Source organism: Neolamprologus brichardi, chromosome 7 (genome assembly GCF_056152115.1).
Source record: "Neolamprologus brichardi isolate AB-2024 chromosome 7, ASM5615211v1, whole genome shotgun sequence".
Classification (NCBI taxonomy): Eukaryota; Metazoa; Chordata; class Actinopteri; order Cichliformes; family Cichlidae; genus Neolamprologus; species Neolamprologus brichardi.
In genome coordinates, this window is record NC_142110.1 from 51,635,328 (window position 1) to 51,652,845 (window position 17,518).

Sequence of the window (17,518 nt, forward strand, 5' to 3'; positions counted from 1 at the left end):
TTGGGTTCTCACTTGCAGGTCAAATGCTAAAGAATCAGTACCTTGCTGAGGAGTTTTCTATATGGCGTAGATATGAAACCTAACTTTGTCTGCTTTACAACAGCCCATCTTTACTGCATAATAATTGAAAATCTTCAAACTAATTATTTAACTAAACGTGTTTTTAGCTTTTAGGCAGCACGGTGGCACGGTGGTTAGCACTGTTGCCGCACAGCAAGAAGGTCCTGAGTTCAATTCCACCATCAGGCCGGGGTCTTTCTGTGTGGAGTTTGCATGTTCTCCCCGTGCTTGCGTGGGTTCCCTCCGGGTACTCCGGCTTCCTCCCACCGTCCAAAGACATGCAGTTTGTGGGGATAGGTTAATTGGATAATCCAAATTGCCACTAGGTGTGAATGTGTGTGTGAATGGTTGTCTGTCCTTGTGTGTTGGCCCTGCGACAGACTGGCGACCTGTCCAGGGTGTACCCCGCCTCTCGCCCTATGACAGCTGGGATTGGCTCCAGCACCCCCCGCGACCCTGAAAAGGATAAGCGGTAGCGAATGGATGGATGGTGTTTTTTTTCTCCCTGTAGTAGTTACTTTCAGCCTAATTACTATTATTTTACCAAATGACATTTCAAGTTGAGCTGGTGCATTCTTAAACACTACAATTGGAAACAGCACAAACGCTAAAAGTAAAAATAATAAGGGAGGATGAAAAAAGAGAAGAAGAAAGGGGAGGAAGCAGCGGAGAGGCAGGGGCGGTAGAGGTGGAAGAAAAAAAGAGGGATATTTATACTCTCTAGTCCATCAAGAGCTTGTTAAGCACGCAGCGGTAAAACGCAGAACGACAGCCAGATTTCGAATAAATAAAAGAATAAGGATGACATCAGCTGTAGAACTGCAATCAGTTACTACAAGTGGAGAAAACCAGAGAGGAGGATGAAAACGCAGCTGAAGATTCATTATTGTAATTATGCAAACATAACGCTGTTATGGGAATCCTTTTTCACAAGGTACATAAAAACTTAAATAACAATTAAATATACTGACATAAATTTACATACATATTCAATGTATAAATACAATATACTGACATGTATTGTTTGTGACATGTTGAATTTTAAATGTGAAGTGATGTGTAATGAAAGAAGACAGTATATGAGGGCAATAGAGTGAATGCTTGGTCAAATAATACAAAGATATTTGTATTTGATGCAATTAGTGACTTAGGCTAAATATTGTAGAAAATCATAACTCTAACAGTCTAATTAGTGCATCTTGGGGGCATGGTTAGCCTTCTGAATGTAAAACAATCCAAACAGCACGCGAGCTGAGCTTTGCAAATTAAGCACCAAGAGAGATGGCTGCGGATCTGTGGGATTTCCTTATGTAAATATTTTTACTTGGGTGGTGATGGGGATGTCAGACAACTGGCTTAAAACAGTCAGCTGCATCAATTTCACTGAAACCTCTGCAGTGGTTTTAATATGACGAGCCAGCATCTGTGGAATTAAAGATGTATAAAACTTGTTTGAAAAGTTGGTGGAGTTACGACGTCTTAATGTTAGTGGATGCTAACTTAGGCTCCTAGAAATTACATTTATCACACCATGTTTTTTGTTAATTAACATATTTGGCAAGTTACTAAAATGATTAAAGCCAAGCTATTTTATTTGCTTTTCGCTGGAATATCAGATCATGCAGAACATTGGTGTAATGACTATAGCACTGATATATTTTATAGTTATGTGTAGACAGTCAGAAATTGGGCTGGGAAAGGACTGTGGTCTGGTTTAATATATAAAATGTCTTGATACAAAATGAACTGAAGGCACAGCCTTGTCGCCTAAATCTACATAGAGATGGGAATCACTTGTCAGGAGCTGCAGCCCACCCTTTACCCACCTCTCTGTGACTGTGCTGCAGTACATACACTAAATATAGCACTTCATTCACTCAACCCTGATCCCAAACATAATCCAGCCAAAGATTACATTTGTCAATGCTGAGAAAGCCGTGCTGTATCACGTATATAAAGTAGTAATGGACCTGATGGTTTTTTTTGGAGTTTTTTTTGTTTTTTGTTTCAGAATTTGCAAGCCTAAACAAGTGGAAGATGAATTTGTCTTACTGGTATCAAGGGAAGATGAGATGCATGAGATATTCTTACAGAAGCATTTCTCGTTGCAGGTGTAAAGAGGCTCGTAGCTCTCTGTGAGCAGCGTGACTAATCCTGTTGACTTTTAGTTGTGTAGAGGGGCAGCAACTTGAAAGTCTTGGCATCACTAGAAGAGGAGGATCAATTCTCTGGAGTTAAAAGTGCAGCAGCACTCTGCTGTCTATGCAAAGACAGTGATGATGCACGATCCTCTTGACCTTCACACTTCCTGTTGTGTTGTTTGGCAAGTTTACTTTTAAGCTCTCTGTCCCTTGGTGCATTGGAAAGGCCCTCCATACACGTCTCTTTTTGTCTTTTTTGGGAGGATAATATGGAGGATTTTGGTGTTGAGCTGTGGATATTGTGGGAATAAATAAATATCTTTTGAATCAGCATTTGTACTGGGAACAAAGGAACATCCTGATGATTGTGAATAGAATTTGTAAATCCGTAGCTTAACATAATTTTCCGTTGCAGTAATGATGGCTGCAGCTACTGCAGGGACCACAAATCCATTTTTAAAGCAAAGACATTTTGTTGTCTTGTCAATTGAGAATTTGCTGAGCCTATTTAGGGCTGGATGACCAGAAGAGAAAAGCAGGCAACTGCCCAAGGGACTCAAAGGGCACCAGTGTCAATGTGAATTTGCAGTAATCTAATAAAAATGCAATTTTCGGGAATATGCACTGTATTATCAAGTATTCATTACCGTTCCTCTTGTTAGAGTCATTCCCGAACCCTGAATTAAATCCTTTCTGTCTGTCTTTATCTCTCTTTTAGGAAAACCCCTACCTATGTAGTGACGAGTGCGATGCCTTAAATCCAGACCTTGCCCACCCTCCTCAGCTGATGCAGGACAATGAGCGCAACGGCCTAATTACCTACTGGCAGACAGTAACATGGCGAAACCACCCACTGCCCCTGCTGGCCAATGTCACCATGTCTTGGAACAAGAGTCTGGAGCTCACAGACGATATCCAGATCTCCTTTGAATATGGCCGCCCTACGATCATGGCTCTGGATAAGTCCATGGACCACGGACGCTCCTGGCAGCCCTACCAGTTCTATGCCGACGACTGTCTGGATGCATTCAACATGCCACCCAAACAAGTGCGCGATCTCTCACCTGCTAACATCACACGGGTCATCTGCACTGAGCAGTACTCGCGCTGGGTTGGCTCCAAGGGTGAAAAGAATGTGAAGTTTGAGGTGCGGGCACGATTTGCTGTGTTTGCTGGACCTCGGCTACAGAACATGGACAACCTGTACGCCCGAATGGAAAGTATGAAGGGACTGAAGGACTTCTTCACCTTCACCAACCTTAGGTTGAGGCTGCTCAGGCCTGCCCTCGGAGGTACCTATGTCCAGAGAGACAACCTACTCAAGTACTTCTACGCCATCTCCAACATCGAGGTACCTGCCAGGTGAGAGCCACTTTTGACTACATCTTGACACAAATTCACACCTTTGAATGTAAAAAGTGAATACAATACATGAAACTATTAAGAATGCCGTACAGGACAAAAAAATAAATAAATTAAAAAAAAATAAAATAAAACTATTAAAAACATATGTGTTAAACTGAAGTTCACTAAGAGGAACATTTGCAAAGTATTAAAACTCAGATTTATATATTTATAAAATGGGAGCCATTTTATTTGGTTTATCCAGTTATAATATCTTGATAAAATACCAGCATCCTTTTTAAAATCAAACATTACTCTTAGTAAGAATAGCTTAACAAGGGTTAAAGGATTTTGTCAAGGGCACAAATAAATGTTTGAGGATAGGAGCAGAAATCTCAAAGATGCTCAGCTGCTAAATTTCTTTAAAACACATTAAAGGCCTAGACCAGTCAGCAAACACCTGGCAACCTCCAGTTGCTAATGAGAAATGTGTTCAAAATCCTGTGTTCAACAGCCAGCAACAATCAAACCCATCAGGGAAGACATGTTTTATGTATGCTAGCTACTCTTCTTAGAAGTAGCTAGAAGTAGCTAGCAATGACTAAAGGTAAGCTGCAAAATATTGATATCATAATTTAAATAAAATTAAATTTTGTTTTAATTGAAAACCATTTTGACAATGGCTTACATAGTCGCCAATCGAAATATTAAATACCAAAGCAAAACCACAACAGTTCAATTACATCAGTAACAGTTTTCCATTTCATATAACTTGGTAAGGGTCCAAAGCACTATGTTAAATCTGAATCATATATCAAATTAAATGCCACTGAATCTTTTATCAAATCTTGAATGTAGCTTTGTATTTTTTTAAGTAACTAAAACTAGAAATATAAACTTATTCAATGAAGATGTTACATCATTTGTTTTGGTACAAGAAGCTAGAAATGATTCTTGCTGGGAATGTTATTGTATTTGCTTGATTTTTTATTTATTAATTATTGCTTTATAAGCTGTATGTTGTCTGTAAACTTTGGATGTTTTCAGTCCAGTTGCTATAGGTATACGAAATGAAGCACTTAGCCATGTATTCTGCCTTTACAAGCATTTGTGAAAGAATGAGTTGTTCTAAAGAGCGCTGTGAATTCAAGTGCCATAGTGTAATAGGATCCCACCATTGCTGCAAATAAGTTTGTGAAATTTCTTTCTAGATGTTCAACAATCAAGAGTGGGTGGTATTATTGCAAAGTTAACATGTTTAGGAACCGCAGCAATTCAGCCACAAAGTATGAAAGTTAAAGGTTTAGTTTCAGTTTTTTAGCTTTGAGAATGATTTCTGTGTTTGAGTTTCGTTGTTGGTGAAAATGTTTCGTTTTTATTAATTTCAGTGGAAATTTGAAAATTTTTAAGTGAGAGGCGTATTTTTTGACATTGATTGTTCGGACACATTGACATTACATTCACACAACTCGACCAAAATAATGAAGGTCTTGATTCAGAATGGCGAGGTTAATTAGTTCAAAATATTGATCTTATGTATGAAAATTTTAACTGGAGCCTTCTGTATGCATCACAGTAACGATCAACTAGAACATTTCTCTGCAGAACAGTCAGCACTCTGTTTAACTTTAAAAAAAAAAACACTGTACGCTTGCAGTCGTTGACGATATAGTGGGATGTTTCTCTGTACTCACACTATTTGGCAGAGTACAGTCAACGGCTTGGAGAGAAGCCGCTTGGACCGATAGACCAGTTTTTCAGGGTAGCTGATACAGAATTGACTGGCACTGCAGCCACAGAATGCAACATCCAGCACCAGCTATGAAAGTGAAAGTGTTAATTTTACATGCGTACACTGTTTAATATGAGATTAGTGAATCTTTGCAGACCAGATCCAATATGGAACTGATCATATTTATGCTTGTAGTTCAGTATTACTTTTCCAGCACTCAGACATGACAGATAAGGTATGTTCACCTGCCAGTGAATGTACCCTCTGTTCTGACATTCAGCCACACACTTTCACACACAGCTACTGTGATCTGAGGGCATTTCAAATGATACCCCCCCACCAACCCCCACACCTCCACACATACTCTCTCTCAGCCTGAGTCCTGGTCTGGCTGTCACTGGCCTGTGAAGACAATGATTAATGACAGAAACACGTGGCCTCGGTGGTCGAACGTAAACCGCCATCCACATTCTGCCAGAGGAGCCGGGAACCCTTACATGGCAACTTTGTGACAGTGAACGATGCCCGGGCCGTCATGCTGCTGCTTAGCATCAACAAGCCATCTTTCCTGCCTTTCAGAATTCTTCCAGAATTATTATTCCAATCAATACAGCAGGCTGACATTTGAATGGTATTTAACATCCTTGTTGGGATGGCATGGACTCAGAAGAAGAAGGCATAATTTGTGTGTGTGTGTGCGTGTGTGTGTGTGTGTGTGTGTGTGTGTGTGTGTGAGAGAGAGAGAGAGAGAGAAGCAGACAGGGGTTGAGAGTGAGATGGGGAAAGTGAAAATGAGCTACTGTTTGAGTGAGGCGTTGACCGATGGGGCCTTTGTGTGTGCGTGTTTGTGTGTTTGTGCGTGTGTGCATGTGTGTGTGTGTGTGTGTTGAGTCAAGGTATGGGGGTGGGGGGTGGGATGTCTGATAAAGTCCTGAGTGGATGCTGACACAGCACACGCACACAAACACAAACAGCCCTCTGGCAGTGGTGAAAGGGCCTGCAGGTATTGATCACAGCTACTTTTCAGGCTCAGCATAGCATCAGAGAGAGCAAGGGATCGACCCCTGGCTGCAACAGTCCCTCGCCAAACCAGAACCGCAACCAAACTCCAAAAATGTAACAATCAACCATTTCTGGCTTTGATATATTCGAGCAAACTCTTTATTTAGTGGCCTACAAGTGCGCAGCATCTAAGAATTCATCATCACACATGAAATCCCCGCTGTGCCACTCTGCTTGAAACAGCTACACCTACACTGTTAGCTCGGGGGAAATTTCTCTTTGTGTACGTCTCTTAACTTCTCTCCTCATCCTCAGAGCCGGGCCAGTGGCAGCTGGTGATAGTGTCAGCGTGTGTTGGATCTGGTGACAGAGGAGCCAAATTTAGCTCTGTGGAGATGACTGAGGCCAGTCCGTCTTCCGCCCTGGCCACCCACACCTCCCGTAACATAATCAGTAATCAATAAGTTATTCTGGGCAGCCAGGAGGAGTATTAGGTGATAGTGGTGGGGGGTCCTCAACAGTACAGTACAATCAGGAGTGTCTGATGCTTACGGCTGGGAAATTGATTTTAGGGGAGCGAGACGATTAGTCAATGTTCCCTGGACAAAAGGCTAAGCCATTCCATCTCATCTCATCTGGCCTTAGTAACATATTAGGATTTCCAATGCTTAAAATTTGAATAATGAATATTCCACTCCGCTGGAGCTCCGCCGGGGACAGCGCGCTGAAATGGGTTTTATATGATCAAGCCCGAGTGGCAGTGTACCACAGGTCGCAGCAGTAATGAGATATGCTGGTGTTATCGATGGAGAGAGGCTTGTAGTCACTTCCTGACCGTATTGTATGTCCCCGGGCCTCTAGCTGTGGCTCTCTGACTGAACCCAGTTAAAAGTAATTATTATTGGTTAACTCTTTTTAAAAACCCAAACTGACCGCGGACAGAGACAGCAGAGCAAGCTGTTTTCCCATCAAACGGTGTAAGATGTTACCTCTGTGGAAAGCGTTTCCCTTTTATCTGACGCTGCATTGTCAGAGTGACTGGTCAGGCTCTAAAAAGCTGGCACAGGTATGCGGGAAGTCAGGTACTTGGGGGAGGGTAGGGGCAAATGTTGCTGCTTTATCAATAAATAGGTAACCTGATAGGCCATTAAGTGCAAACGCAGGCAAGTTGGATTTGATGAGAGTGAGGTTGTAAATTTAGATTTGTGGACGCGATGAAAACACTCAGCAAACCGGATCTCGGGCGAGCGGCGAGAGGGCATCTGGGGTAGAGGACAGCCAGAGGTGTGGTGGGGGGTTTTGAAGTGGGCAGAGTGGAGAGAAGGTCAAACAGAGGCAGCGTGGGGAAAGTTAAATTGGATCGGGTTGATAGAATATTATCATAGGATTCAGCGTCACTCACTTTGTGTTGCAAAGTTCTCCCAAGGTTAACTGTAATGAGCAAAAGTACTGACTACAATTGAAACTCTAAGCCAAGGTGTTTGGGGTTTTAAAAGCCCTGGGCTGTATGTTCATTTTACAGGCTATATTCAAACCCCAGATCTGGCCATTTCCATATCATTGATGGGCCATGTGAAAGCCATCTCCAACCATCAAAGGCAGAGTAGCACAGCCTCAGCTCTATCATCATTTACATCATTGAAATCACATTCACCGGGAAGCTTCACTCATAAGCGGAGCTCTCAAATTCTCCCTCATTCATTGGGCCTCCTTCTCTCCATTCCTGTTCCCGGTGTTCCATCTGTCAGCTGGAACGTGGCGTGGACTATAGCAGGCCGTGCCTGGCCCGTAGTCTACATTATGGATTAGACATAGGGTCATGGATAGGGCCTTTTTAATGAAATAAGCAGCAGGTCGTACAGTGGGTCTTTATAATGGAATAAGGGAAAGGCTCTAAGCTCAGGAAAGAGGCAACTAAGTGGATTAGGGGCCAAGACAGAGAGGAGGAGATGGAGCAGGATGAGGAGATAGACGGAGTCTGCAGCGCTTCTCTCCCCTCGCTCATAATCGCTGCAGCGTCGAGTTCGCTTCTGCCTAACTTCTCAATTTGATTTGATTGGCTTATGGAAGAAGATGACATTTAAGAGAAGCCAAGTAGTCTGAGTGTCTCTTACTTCTCATTGTCAGTGAGCTGAGTAATGGGTGCGATTTGCGCAGGTACATTACAGCACTGATTATGTTTCTAGAAAACATTAACGATCCTGGTATGCAGCTGGGGATATAAATTCAGATTTTAAATATTTGTGTGCACATAATTTGTATCAGTGTTTGTAAAATAAACCCATCACTGACACCTCTATCATTTTTATTCAATCAGTATTTAAATCTATAGGCTTCTGCAAACTACAGAACAAATGGTGAGGGGAGACGTGTCACAGTCATAGACTGTATCCAAAAGATGACCTTAGCCACTATGACATCACCTAGTCAGATAGTGGGTCTCAGTGAGAGGTAAATCCACCTGGGAAACAAAGGGAAACTCCACACTTATACAGTTTAGTGAGTCCACAGCCACAAGGCAGCTATGTGTTAATGCTTACCCTGTGTTACTGGTCATTATTTACAAATAAACATCATATTATTAAAAAAAAAAAAGAATTGCAATAAACTTGCAGTTGGGACCAAAAAGTAATCTGGGAAATGTTTATTGAACTAATAAATCAAGGGAGTAGAGGTGTAATTTCCTCATAGACAAACTTGTTTCTGCAACCAGAGAAGTTGCCCCCTGGTGGCGATTGCAGAGGCTGCATGTTCATTATTATTTATTATATTCATTTTAACACAAAAAAGTAATAGACTAGACAAAGGCCAAAGTTTGAAACATCATTTTGTCAAATACTGTCAACTACTAATTGTTTAATAATTAGCAATATATTAACAGCCTTTCATCTCAAATAAGGAGGCCCTTGGGCAGCTAAAATATGTAAAGAGTATTAATATCAATACCACTGGAAATACATCTGCAGGCAGAGGAACACAAAGAACATTCTCTGGGCTTTAAACACTAATTACAGCTGGTAGGCCCAGTCTTGTCTGAAAGGCCCATCTTTTACCAACAACTAATTATTCTCCAATAGTGAAAATGAGTTAAGAGCTGACCGGGCAGGAAACAAGCCACATGAATGCTAATGATATTCAGAGTGTTTTTACACGGTCATGTCGTTTCATGTCTGCTCGACTCATTTATCCGTCGTGTGTTTGTGTTTGTCTCAGTGCCGGCCCCATGCTGACAGAGCTAATGTGCTGAGAGGTTTAAGCTCTCCATCTCCTCACAGACTGGAACAAGCTGGCACAGAAAACTTTCCTGGTGTTTGTTAACATGTTGCCGAGGGAAAGAGCAGTAAAAGGAGTTTTGTGTGAATTCTTTCATGTACTCGTACATCTTCTTCTTTTGTGGTTTTATCAAAACAGCCGTTGCAGCAGAAGTCCTTTGTAATTCTCCAACAAATGGCTTTACTTCTGTTAAGTAAAATGCTGTAGTCATGAATATTATCTATAATGAGATGTGTTTCAACTTTGAGAAAAAAATAGAGGAAATTTAAAGACTTTTTTTTTAGGAACGTTAGTTTTTTTAATGTAAATTATTTTATTGCGCCTCGTTAGGTACGCTATTCATCACCTACAAGGAAACGTGCTGATTCTACCAGAATCCAACATTCAAAATCAGTGTGTGTGTGTTTACACTTTGCACTGACAGGTTTCTATTGTACTGATAGGATATCCACGGGCAGCTAGTGTGTTAATGCCATCAGTCAGTGACGTGAAGGGGGAACATTTCTGGTGCCAAATCTTTAGATTCTTTATGAAGACATTTTAATTTAATCTAATTAAATAACACCGCAAAACCTAAAACGAAACACGACATGGGCAACACGCATTGTGAACGAGTCCGCGCTGTCTGGAGCAGAGGCTCCTATCTGGGCTTCCTTTCCTCGGAGGATTGTATAATATCTGAGGGGTTGCAGAATGAACAAAAACATTAATTAACAATAAAGAGCACTTCTCCATCCATTAAACCTTAAAATCAGTTAATCTGTCACTTTAACACCCCACTTTAATTTCTCTTTGGTACCTTTGAATACAACAGACTGCAGCTCTTTTTATTGATAGAAAATTTAAATGTTGTTTTTATGTTTTTTTTTTAATAAAATTGCATTTTATGGAGGACTGCTTCAAAGAAAAGTTGTTTTAATTTAATTTTTTATTGTTGTTTTTTTAGGAGCTCTGACAGTGACGTGAATTACAATGCTAAGAAGTTGTAACTCATTAAAACCTGGAAGTCACGATACTTAAGTAACCCTGATTAAGTAACCCTGCAGTCGCACTCCATCCTACAGGAAGGACTAATTAGACCCCGAAAGGCTCTCAGTGCTTAATCCAATTGTTACAAAGCTCTATCGTTGTAGTAGAAACATGAATGAGGATGACGGGGCAGGTAGCGGGAGATCTCGGAGGCCTCAGCGTGTGTCCGTTTCCCTCACCGGAGAGCAGATGCCTCTGCTCTGCTCTGTCTTTTTTGGAGCCTCCGGTCTTTTTCATGTCTTGATTATCTTCCAAGGGTGACTTTGACTTTGGAGACTGTCACGCTATTTTTGAATCACACCAAAGTTTCCTTTCGTGTCCTTTGCAAGAGTGAAGGTGAGAGGATGGGAGGTATAAGCCTGGATCAGGTGGGGGAGAGGGGAGAGGGAGAAAAGAGGGAGGCAGATGATGGATTAACTCCTAGTTTCATGGGACTAGCTGGGGTGTGTGATTTTGTGATGAATGATGCGAGGCGCGATGCTCTGTAAATATTATTCTCCAGTTCACACACAGCCACCGCCGCGGTGCACATCATAGTCTCGCATAGTGTCACAGTCTCGCCACATACTCGCCGCATTTTCCAACTACAGTTGAAAACTTCCGCATTTATTCTGTTTGATGAGGAAAACTGCTTTGTGCTTGAATACTGCCACCTTTCACCACCCTTCATGAATGAAATACACAGTCTGTGCTTGATGTGCGATGAGGAGAACATAAAGGTGGTGGCTCGTATGTTTGGGGAACCTTCATGCGTGGGCCACCCTTCCTTCGCCCAGACTCCTCCCCTCAGAGTTATCTCCCTCCGAGGCAGCCGAGGCTCCGAAACGGATCACTTTTTAAATCATTCATGAGCACTCCCCCAGAAAAGAAAGGCATGCAGAAAGCTGAGGGACCGGAATGAGGAATGTGTCATTGCTCCCCTCATATGCGATGATTTATGACACAATGGTTGTAACTGATTTGATAATCACAGTTTATTTCCCCACCAAAGGGAAGAAAGTTATAGTCAGCGATTTTGCCTGTTTTCCCTTTATTCCATGTCTTTTTTTTTTGTTTCACAGATTAATTTTTTTTCTTTAATCCCCGCCCTCTTCGATTGATTTCTCTTTTCTTCTTAAACCCCCTCCCCTGCGCTCGCGAACGCATCCCAAAACCATCCTTTTAAATTCACAAATACAATAAAGAATACTCCCCACCATGCGCCAGCATCACGCCCTACCCAGCATCTGGTGAGAGGGGAATCTCTTGATACCGCAAGCGTGCTTTAAAGCTGAAAAGCATGCTGGGAATTGTAAGTGGGAGAACATGAGGTAGAGGGAGGGTGTCCTTGGAAAGATGGCTTGTTCTTAGTCGGCCACATTAATTAGCATCGCATTATTACAGGCGTGGCGTGCTCAAAAGCACACAGCGTCTTCGCTCCTGGAAGGCGTCTGTCATTACTAACATGTAGACAGGTAAACAACTCGTCAACTGGCGCCTCAACGTGAGAGACAATGTGTGTTTGTCTGCGAGGAACACAACGGCTCACACTGTGATCAGCCGCCGTTTGATGTCGGAGACTTTCGCTCTTACAGCAGCATCGTCCCATCATGTGCCGCGGAGTCTCAAAGTTTTCAAACCAGCAAAACAAGGCAGCAGAAAAAAAGAGACTAGAGAATAAGAAAAATATTGAGTTGTTACAGCTATTAATGATAATTAACACCTTCCACAACCGTCAGGCCAATACTGTTGATCACATTAAGTGATTAAGTGAGAACATCCATTCATTTTCTTAATTGCTTATTCAGTTCAGGGTCTCCAGGGGAGGATGGAGCCGGTCTCAGTTGTTACAGGCTGAAAGGAGGGGACACACATGCTGGACAGGTTGTCTATTGCAGGGTTTGGGGAAATCCATTGTATAGAAATAGACCTGAAATGGCTCTAAACCACTACCTCTGGACCTTTCAGCTGTACTGCAGTCTGCAAGTTTTTGCCTTCTCAATAATTCTCAGCACTTTTCTGACTTTTTTGTCATCTGCTGAAGACTCATCTTTATCTGCTGATGTAGCCCAGCCAAAAACTCTATAACAAGATATTGTTCTGTCAACTGTGCTTTTCAAGGTCAAGAACTTGCTGCAACTTCCTGCTATGGTAGTGAAGGAGTACAGTTTAGTAAAAAGCTCAGTTTACTGACCAGTTTCTCATATATACCTTGTAAGTTTTAATTAGCTGCTAAATACACAAAGAATAAAGAATTAACACCTTTTTTTTCATTTATCACATTATGAAAAAGCTAAATTATTAATCATAACGTCAGTTTAGTTGGCTGTGTACTTTTGTGTTTCTCAGCTAACCAGCAATCTGATATTAAGTCTCCAAAAATAAATGAGAGAATATTAACAAAGATATATGTGCTGCATAGTGTATTAGGGTTAATTAATGCAATTTGTACTAAAAGTGACAAATAAACACAAGCTTCTTTCAGCTACTCTCTCGATTTGGCCAAAAGTTTTACACCAAATTGTCTTCCTGACGCAACAGTACCAAGGAGTCTTACCAATCTCAGTTAAGGAATCTTTCACGTGCTCGGCAAATGGGGTAACCTGTACTCTATGTACCCACGGATAAATAAGTAAATAACAGCCTGAGAAGCAAGACTTGGTAAGAACAGAACTGATTTATGCTTAAAGCCAAGCCAATTAGTCATGACTAAATATATGCTTAAAGTTTAAACGCAACATTTAACAGATTACATTGTAAAAGATTAAAGTAATAGATTAGACAATTGTTGTAATTGACAGCCATGCTTTATTTTTCAAGCATTAAAAAAAAATCATGCCACTTTTTTGCGTGGCTAGAAAAATGTACAGCATTCATAAAGCACTTGATATTGTTTATTTCTAATCATTATCTCTATTAATAAGAATCTTATTATAATGATTGTAGGAAGTGTATGCATTCATTTCTGGCTCTCTTCCACAGAGTCTTATAATCCGTCCCCCTCCGCTCACACCCAACCGGTCGTGGCAGATGACTCCCCTCCCTAAGCCTGGTTTTGCTATAAGTTATTTCCTGTTAAAAGAGAGTTTTTCCTCCCCACTGTTACCAAATTCTTCCTGACAGGGAATTGTCTGATTGTTGGGGTTTTCCCTGTATTATTGTAGCATCTTTACAATATAAAGCACCTTTAGAGACTACTATTGGGATTTGGGCCTGTATATAACAAATTGAATTGAAAGTTTTCTGGTGATTATCGCCACCCATATATATCATTCTGTTATGTTATGTGTTCATAAACAACCCAGTTTCTGTCATTTGGCTACATACAGTGGGCTAGCAAAACCCTAACTTCGCCAGTAGGGTTTAGGGTGGAGGTTTCTTTTTTTTTTTTTTGCATTAATAATAGGAACAAGTCACCTGTGCATCTTTCAGTGCTACAAACTCATGGAGAGTTGCAAGGTCGGTCAAAGAGTCGTTGTTTGTTGAAAGAGTTGTAACAGCAAACGTGACTCCTTCTCCCCGAACTTTAACAAATCATGTTTTCAGGGGTGCTTGGGTCTTATTAAGACAACCCACGCGGGCTCCCCTGGAGTTTGTACGCTGCTCCCCATCCCTTTCTATATTTCATACAAAGTCACCCCCACCACACAAGTTATGCCCATCATCCTCACATATTTCACCTGAAGTGACAAGAGGAGGACTGATCAGTGAATTCACCTGCTCCAAGTGAATCTTTGAGGTCTTTATTATGCTTATGAAGAGAAAATACTGTGCCCTTCGATAAAAACGCCTCCATGTTAAACCTCCTTAAAGCAGAGTTCATTCCATTTATTGCAAAATTATGCTGAGAATTTGCCTCAAAAGAGCATCATTATGTATATAGTTTAAATATGACTGTAATTTCATTCAATTCATTTTTTCCTCCAGTAATTCATTTATAGAGAGATTATTAAGCAGAATATAACAATTACTGAATAAGCGACACAGTTTCAGCCACTGCTTAGAGTGCTATTAAACACTGTCCTTTCTTCTTCTTTTTTTAACAAGGACCCCCAAGTTTTACTCTTTGTGCTAATTGTCTTGCTAACTGCACTGGTGGGGTTTTGAAGCTCTGCTTTCCTATTTCCCCTTTCTCCTCCTCTGTTCCTCTCTCCTCATCTCCTCTGGCCTGCGGCTTGGGTAGCTCTCCTCTTGCTATGACTAATGATGTTCTTTCAGTCTCAAGGTTTTAGCAGGATAATTATATTAACCCTTGTCCTCTGGATGATCCCAGCTCAGCTCCTCTTCCCCAGGCATTCTCCCCTCTACGGTCTCACCGGAATTAGACTTTAACACATATGCACACACACGCACGCACAGAAACACAAATTGCGCTGTAATACAAAAACTGTTTGCATTCGTGCGTGTATGTTTGCATCTGGTGTGAATGCACATGTTCAGGTTTTAGTGACTTTTGGGAGACTTTTTGCAAACTAGTTTTTTTTTTTTGCTTAAATGAAAGGACATGCACCTAACAAAAAGAAAGCATGTATAGTAAAGTAATTAGATGAGTGGCTAAACACGGGTAAAAGCCTGCGGGTGTAGGTTTGCAAATGTGTTTGCACAATGCTTATTTCTGAAAACAGATTTGTAAGTGCATTCATGGTTCAAGTTTCAAGTTCATACAGCGGGTATATGCCATCAGAGAGAAGAGATCCACATATGCTGAGTTTTGTGATATACGCAACACCTTAAAAAGCCTAAAAAACAACTTAAAGATCCTGCAAAGATCTATTTTGCCCTTGGGGGTTTCAGGACTCTGCGGGGGACCACACAACAGGAAGAACCTTGCATATTGTCCCGGAGTTTCTGTTTCTTCATCACTCCCCCCTGCCTCCCCACAAACGTACACACACCCAGCTGCCTCCCTTCATCTATTAGGTCATCTTCCTTGTTTATATCTTAAATAAAGGAGGATGTATAACGACTCCATCCCTCCAACTCACACCCAATTTCCTCTCTCCCCAGGTGTTACTTTGCTGTAGTGTTCATTAAAACACATTCAGCAGCAGTAAGGACTCTGCAGGGAGGCTGCACTCTAATATCCAGCACAGTCACACCGCGAGCTCAAGACAACCGGGGGCCGGCTGGAGCAAAAGGCTGGACTCTCTCTTTAGTGAAAGAGGGCTTAAGATGCAGTGACATGTCTGCCTCAGTACGACAGTGTCAGCCAGCCTGCATCATTCATGCTGCATCATGCATCATGAATATTACAATGCTGGCATGCAGGCTCTTAAATTACCACCTGCCAAGTGCCAAATGCCAGTAAAATATGTCTTGCGTGTATGAATTAATAAGGGTCACCCATCACAGTGGTCACTGACTTTTGAGGGTGCATCTATTCATGGGTGATAACAATCAGCATATGTTATTTATAGTGCAATAGCTTTTCATCAGAATCATGTAGAGACGACCAAACAAAACAAAAAAGAAAGTAAAAACGCCGATGTGGGGCTTTTCTCATTTCTGTCTCTATAGTAAACACAGAGATTAGTTTAACTGTAACTAAAGCACGTAAAGGAATGAATGACAGTTTCAGGCTGCATGAGAGGTTTTCTAATTGTTTTTGACGCAGAATCAAAAAATCCAAGATTCTACTCAGCAGGAAGAACATTATATATATATATAGTATATACATTGGGTGAATGTGCAGTAGTAGCAGCAAGCAGGTGAATTCTGTACATTAATATGAATAGACATCTGACTATTTTACAGAATAGACAATATAAACATATTTAAAATTAAAGGAATTTGGAATTTGGATTCATTGTCTAAAGGGGTTGATCAGTCAGCACGGTTGGTTGATGGTTCCCATCTCAGTGTGTCAGGCTTTACTGTTCGGTCACACGTCCCATGGCGCTGCACTAAAAAACACAAGGTTTTCCTTTTCATCAGTGCCGTCACACACTGGCCCAACTGGTCACGGCTTTCTGTTAAAAGGGAGTTTTTCCTTTCCGCTGTCGCCAAGTCCTTGGTTGATTGTTGAGGTTTCCCCTCTATTATTATATAAAAGGCCTTAAGGCGACTCCTCTTGTGATTTGGTGTTGTAGAAATTGAACTGAACTGAATTCAATTAAGCAGTGTAAGGGGTGGCAGTGGAGTGACAACTTCATCAGCCAGGACACTGCAGTTCCTGTTGGGAGCTTTGCATTTTAAAACTTTGGTTCACTTCTGATTCTGCTTTTGTTTTCTCTTGTTCGGGTGCTTTGTGAGGTTTAGGAAAAGACTGTTGCTGAGTTAAGACATTTCTGTCCACAACATTAACCCTACATGACTGAAAGGAAGCTCACGTATACCAGTGCATTTAAATCTGATGTCAGATGTGTTAGGAGATAGATTTATCTAGGGGTTGCCATTGTAAGGTTTCAAGGTGTGTCATGATACCAGCACCTATGAAAACATCTGCAAGACGCTGGCAGATTTGACAAAGTGGCAGTATTTGATGCCTGGTGAATGACTGATGTATTTAGGGCGGAGGCAGACAAAACATGAAGGTGTCAAAAATGCCAGATATGATTATGAATACAGCAAGAAAAACCATCTTATCTTCTTTTCTCTTCACCACACAATTTTCTTCATTCGTTAACAAAAAAAGGGCTAAAGTTTAATTTAAATGAAATTTTGAAAAAGAAGAAGAAGAAGAAGAAAAACCAGCACACCAGCATCAGCAAATTTAATTTGTTTCCTCACTTGCTCTTTACTCCATATCCTTCCCCTGGATATCTACATCCCACTTATAGAAGCTCCATGGGGACCCTGCTCCTGCGCTTTACTAACACTTTTTTTTTTCTAATATGCAAAATCAAAAACTCGAAACGATTACAGGGGGTTGCCAGGGTAACAACTAAGAGCCTGTACAGGTTATAGATGTACAGTATAATGAGTATTGCTTACATGCCCATTAAAGCAAACTGCATGT

The 17,518-nt window shown here is 41.3% G+C and overlaps 1 protein-coding gene across 1 annotated transcript in view; it reads left to right on the forward strand.

Moving 5' to 3' along the window:
- Positions 1 to 17,518, forward strand: part of ntng2b (netrin g2b) — a 73,112-nt gene that overhangs the window by 12,584 nt on the left and 43,010 nt on the right. Inside the window, 1 exon segment of the mRNA XM_087843819.1 lies at positions 2,920 to 3,563. Within this exon segment, the coding sequence (XP_087699945.1) occupies positions 2,920 to 3,563 (644 nt within the window).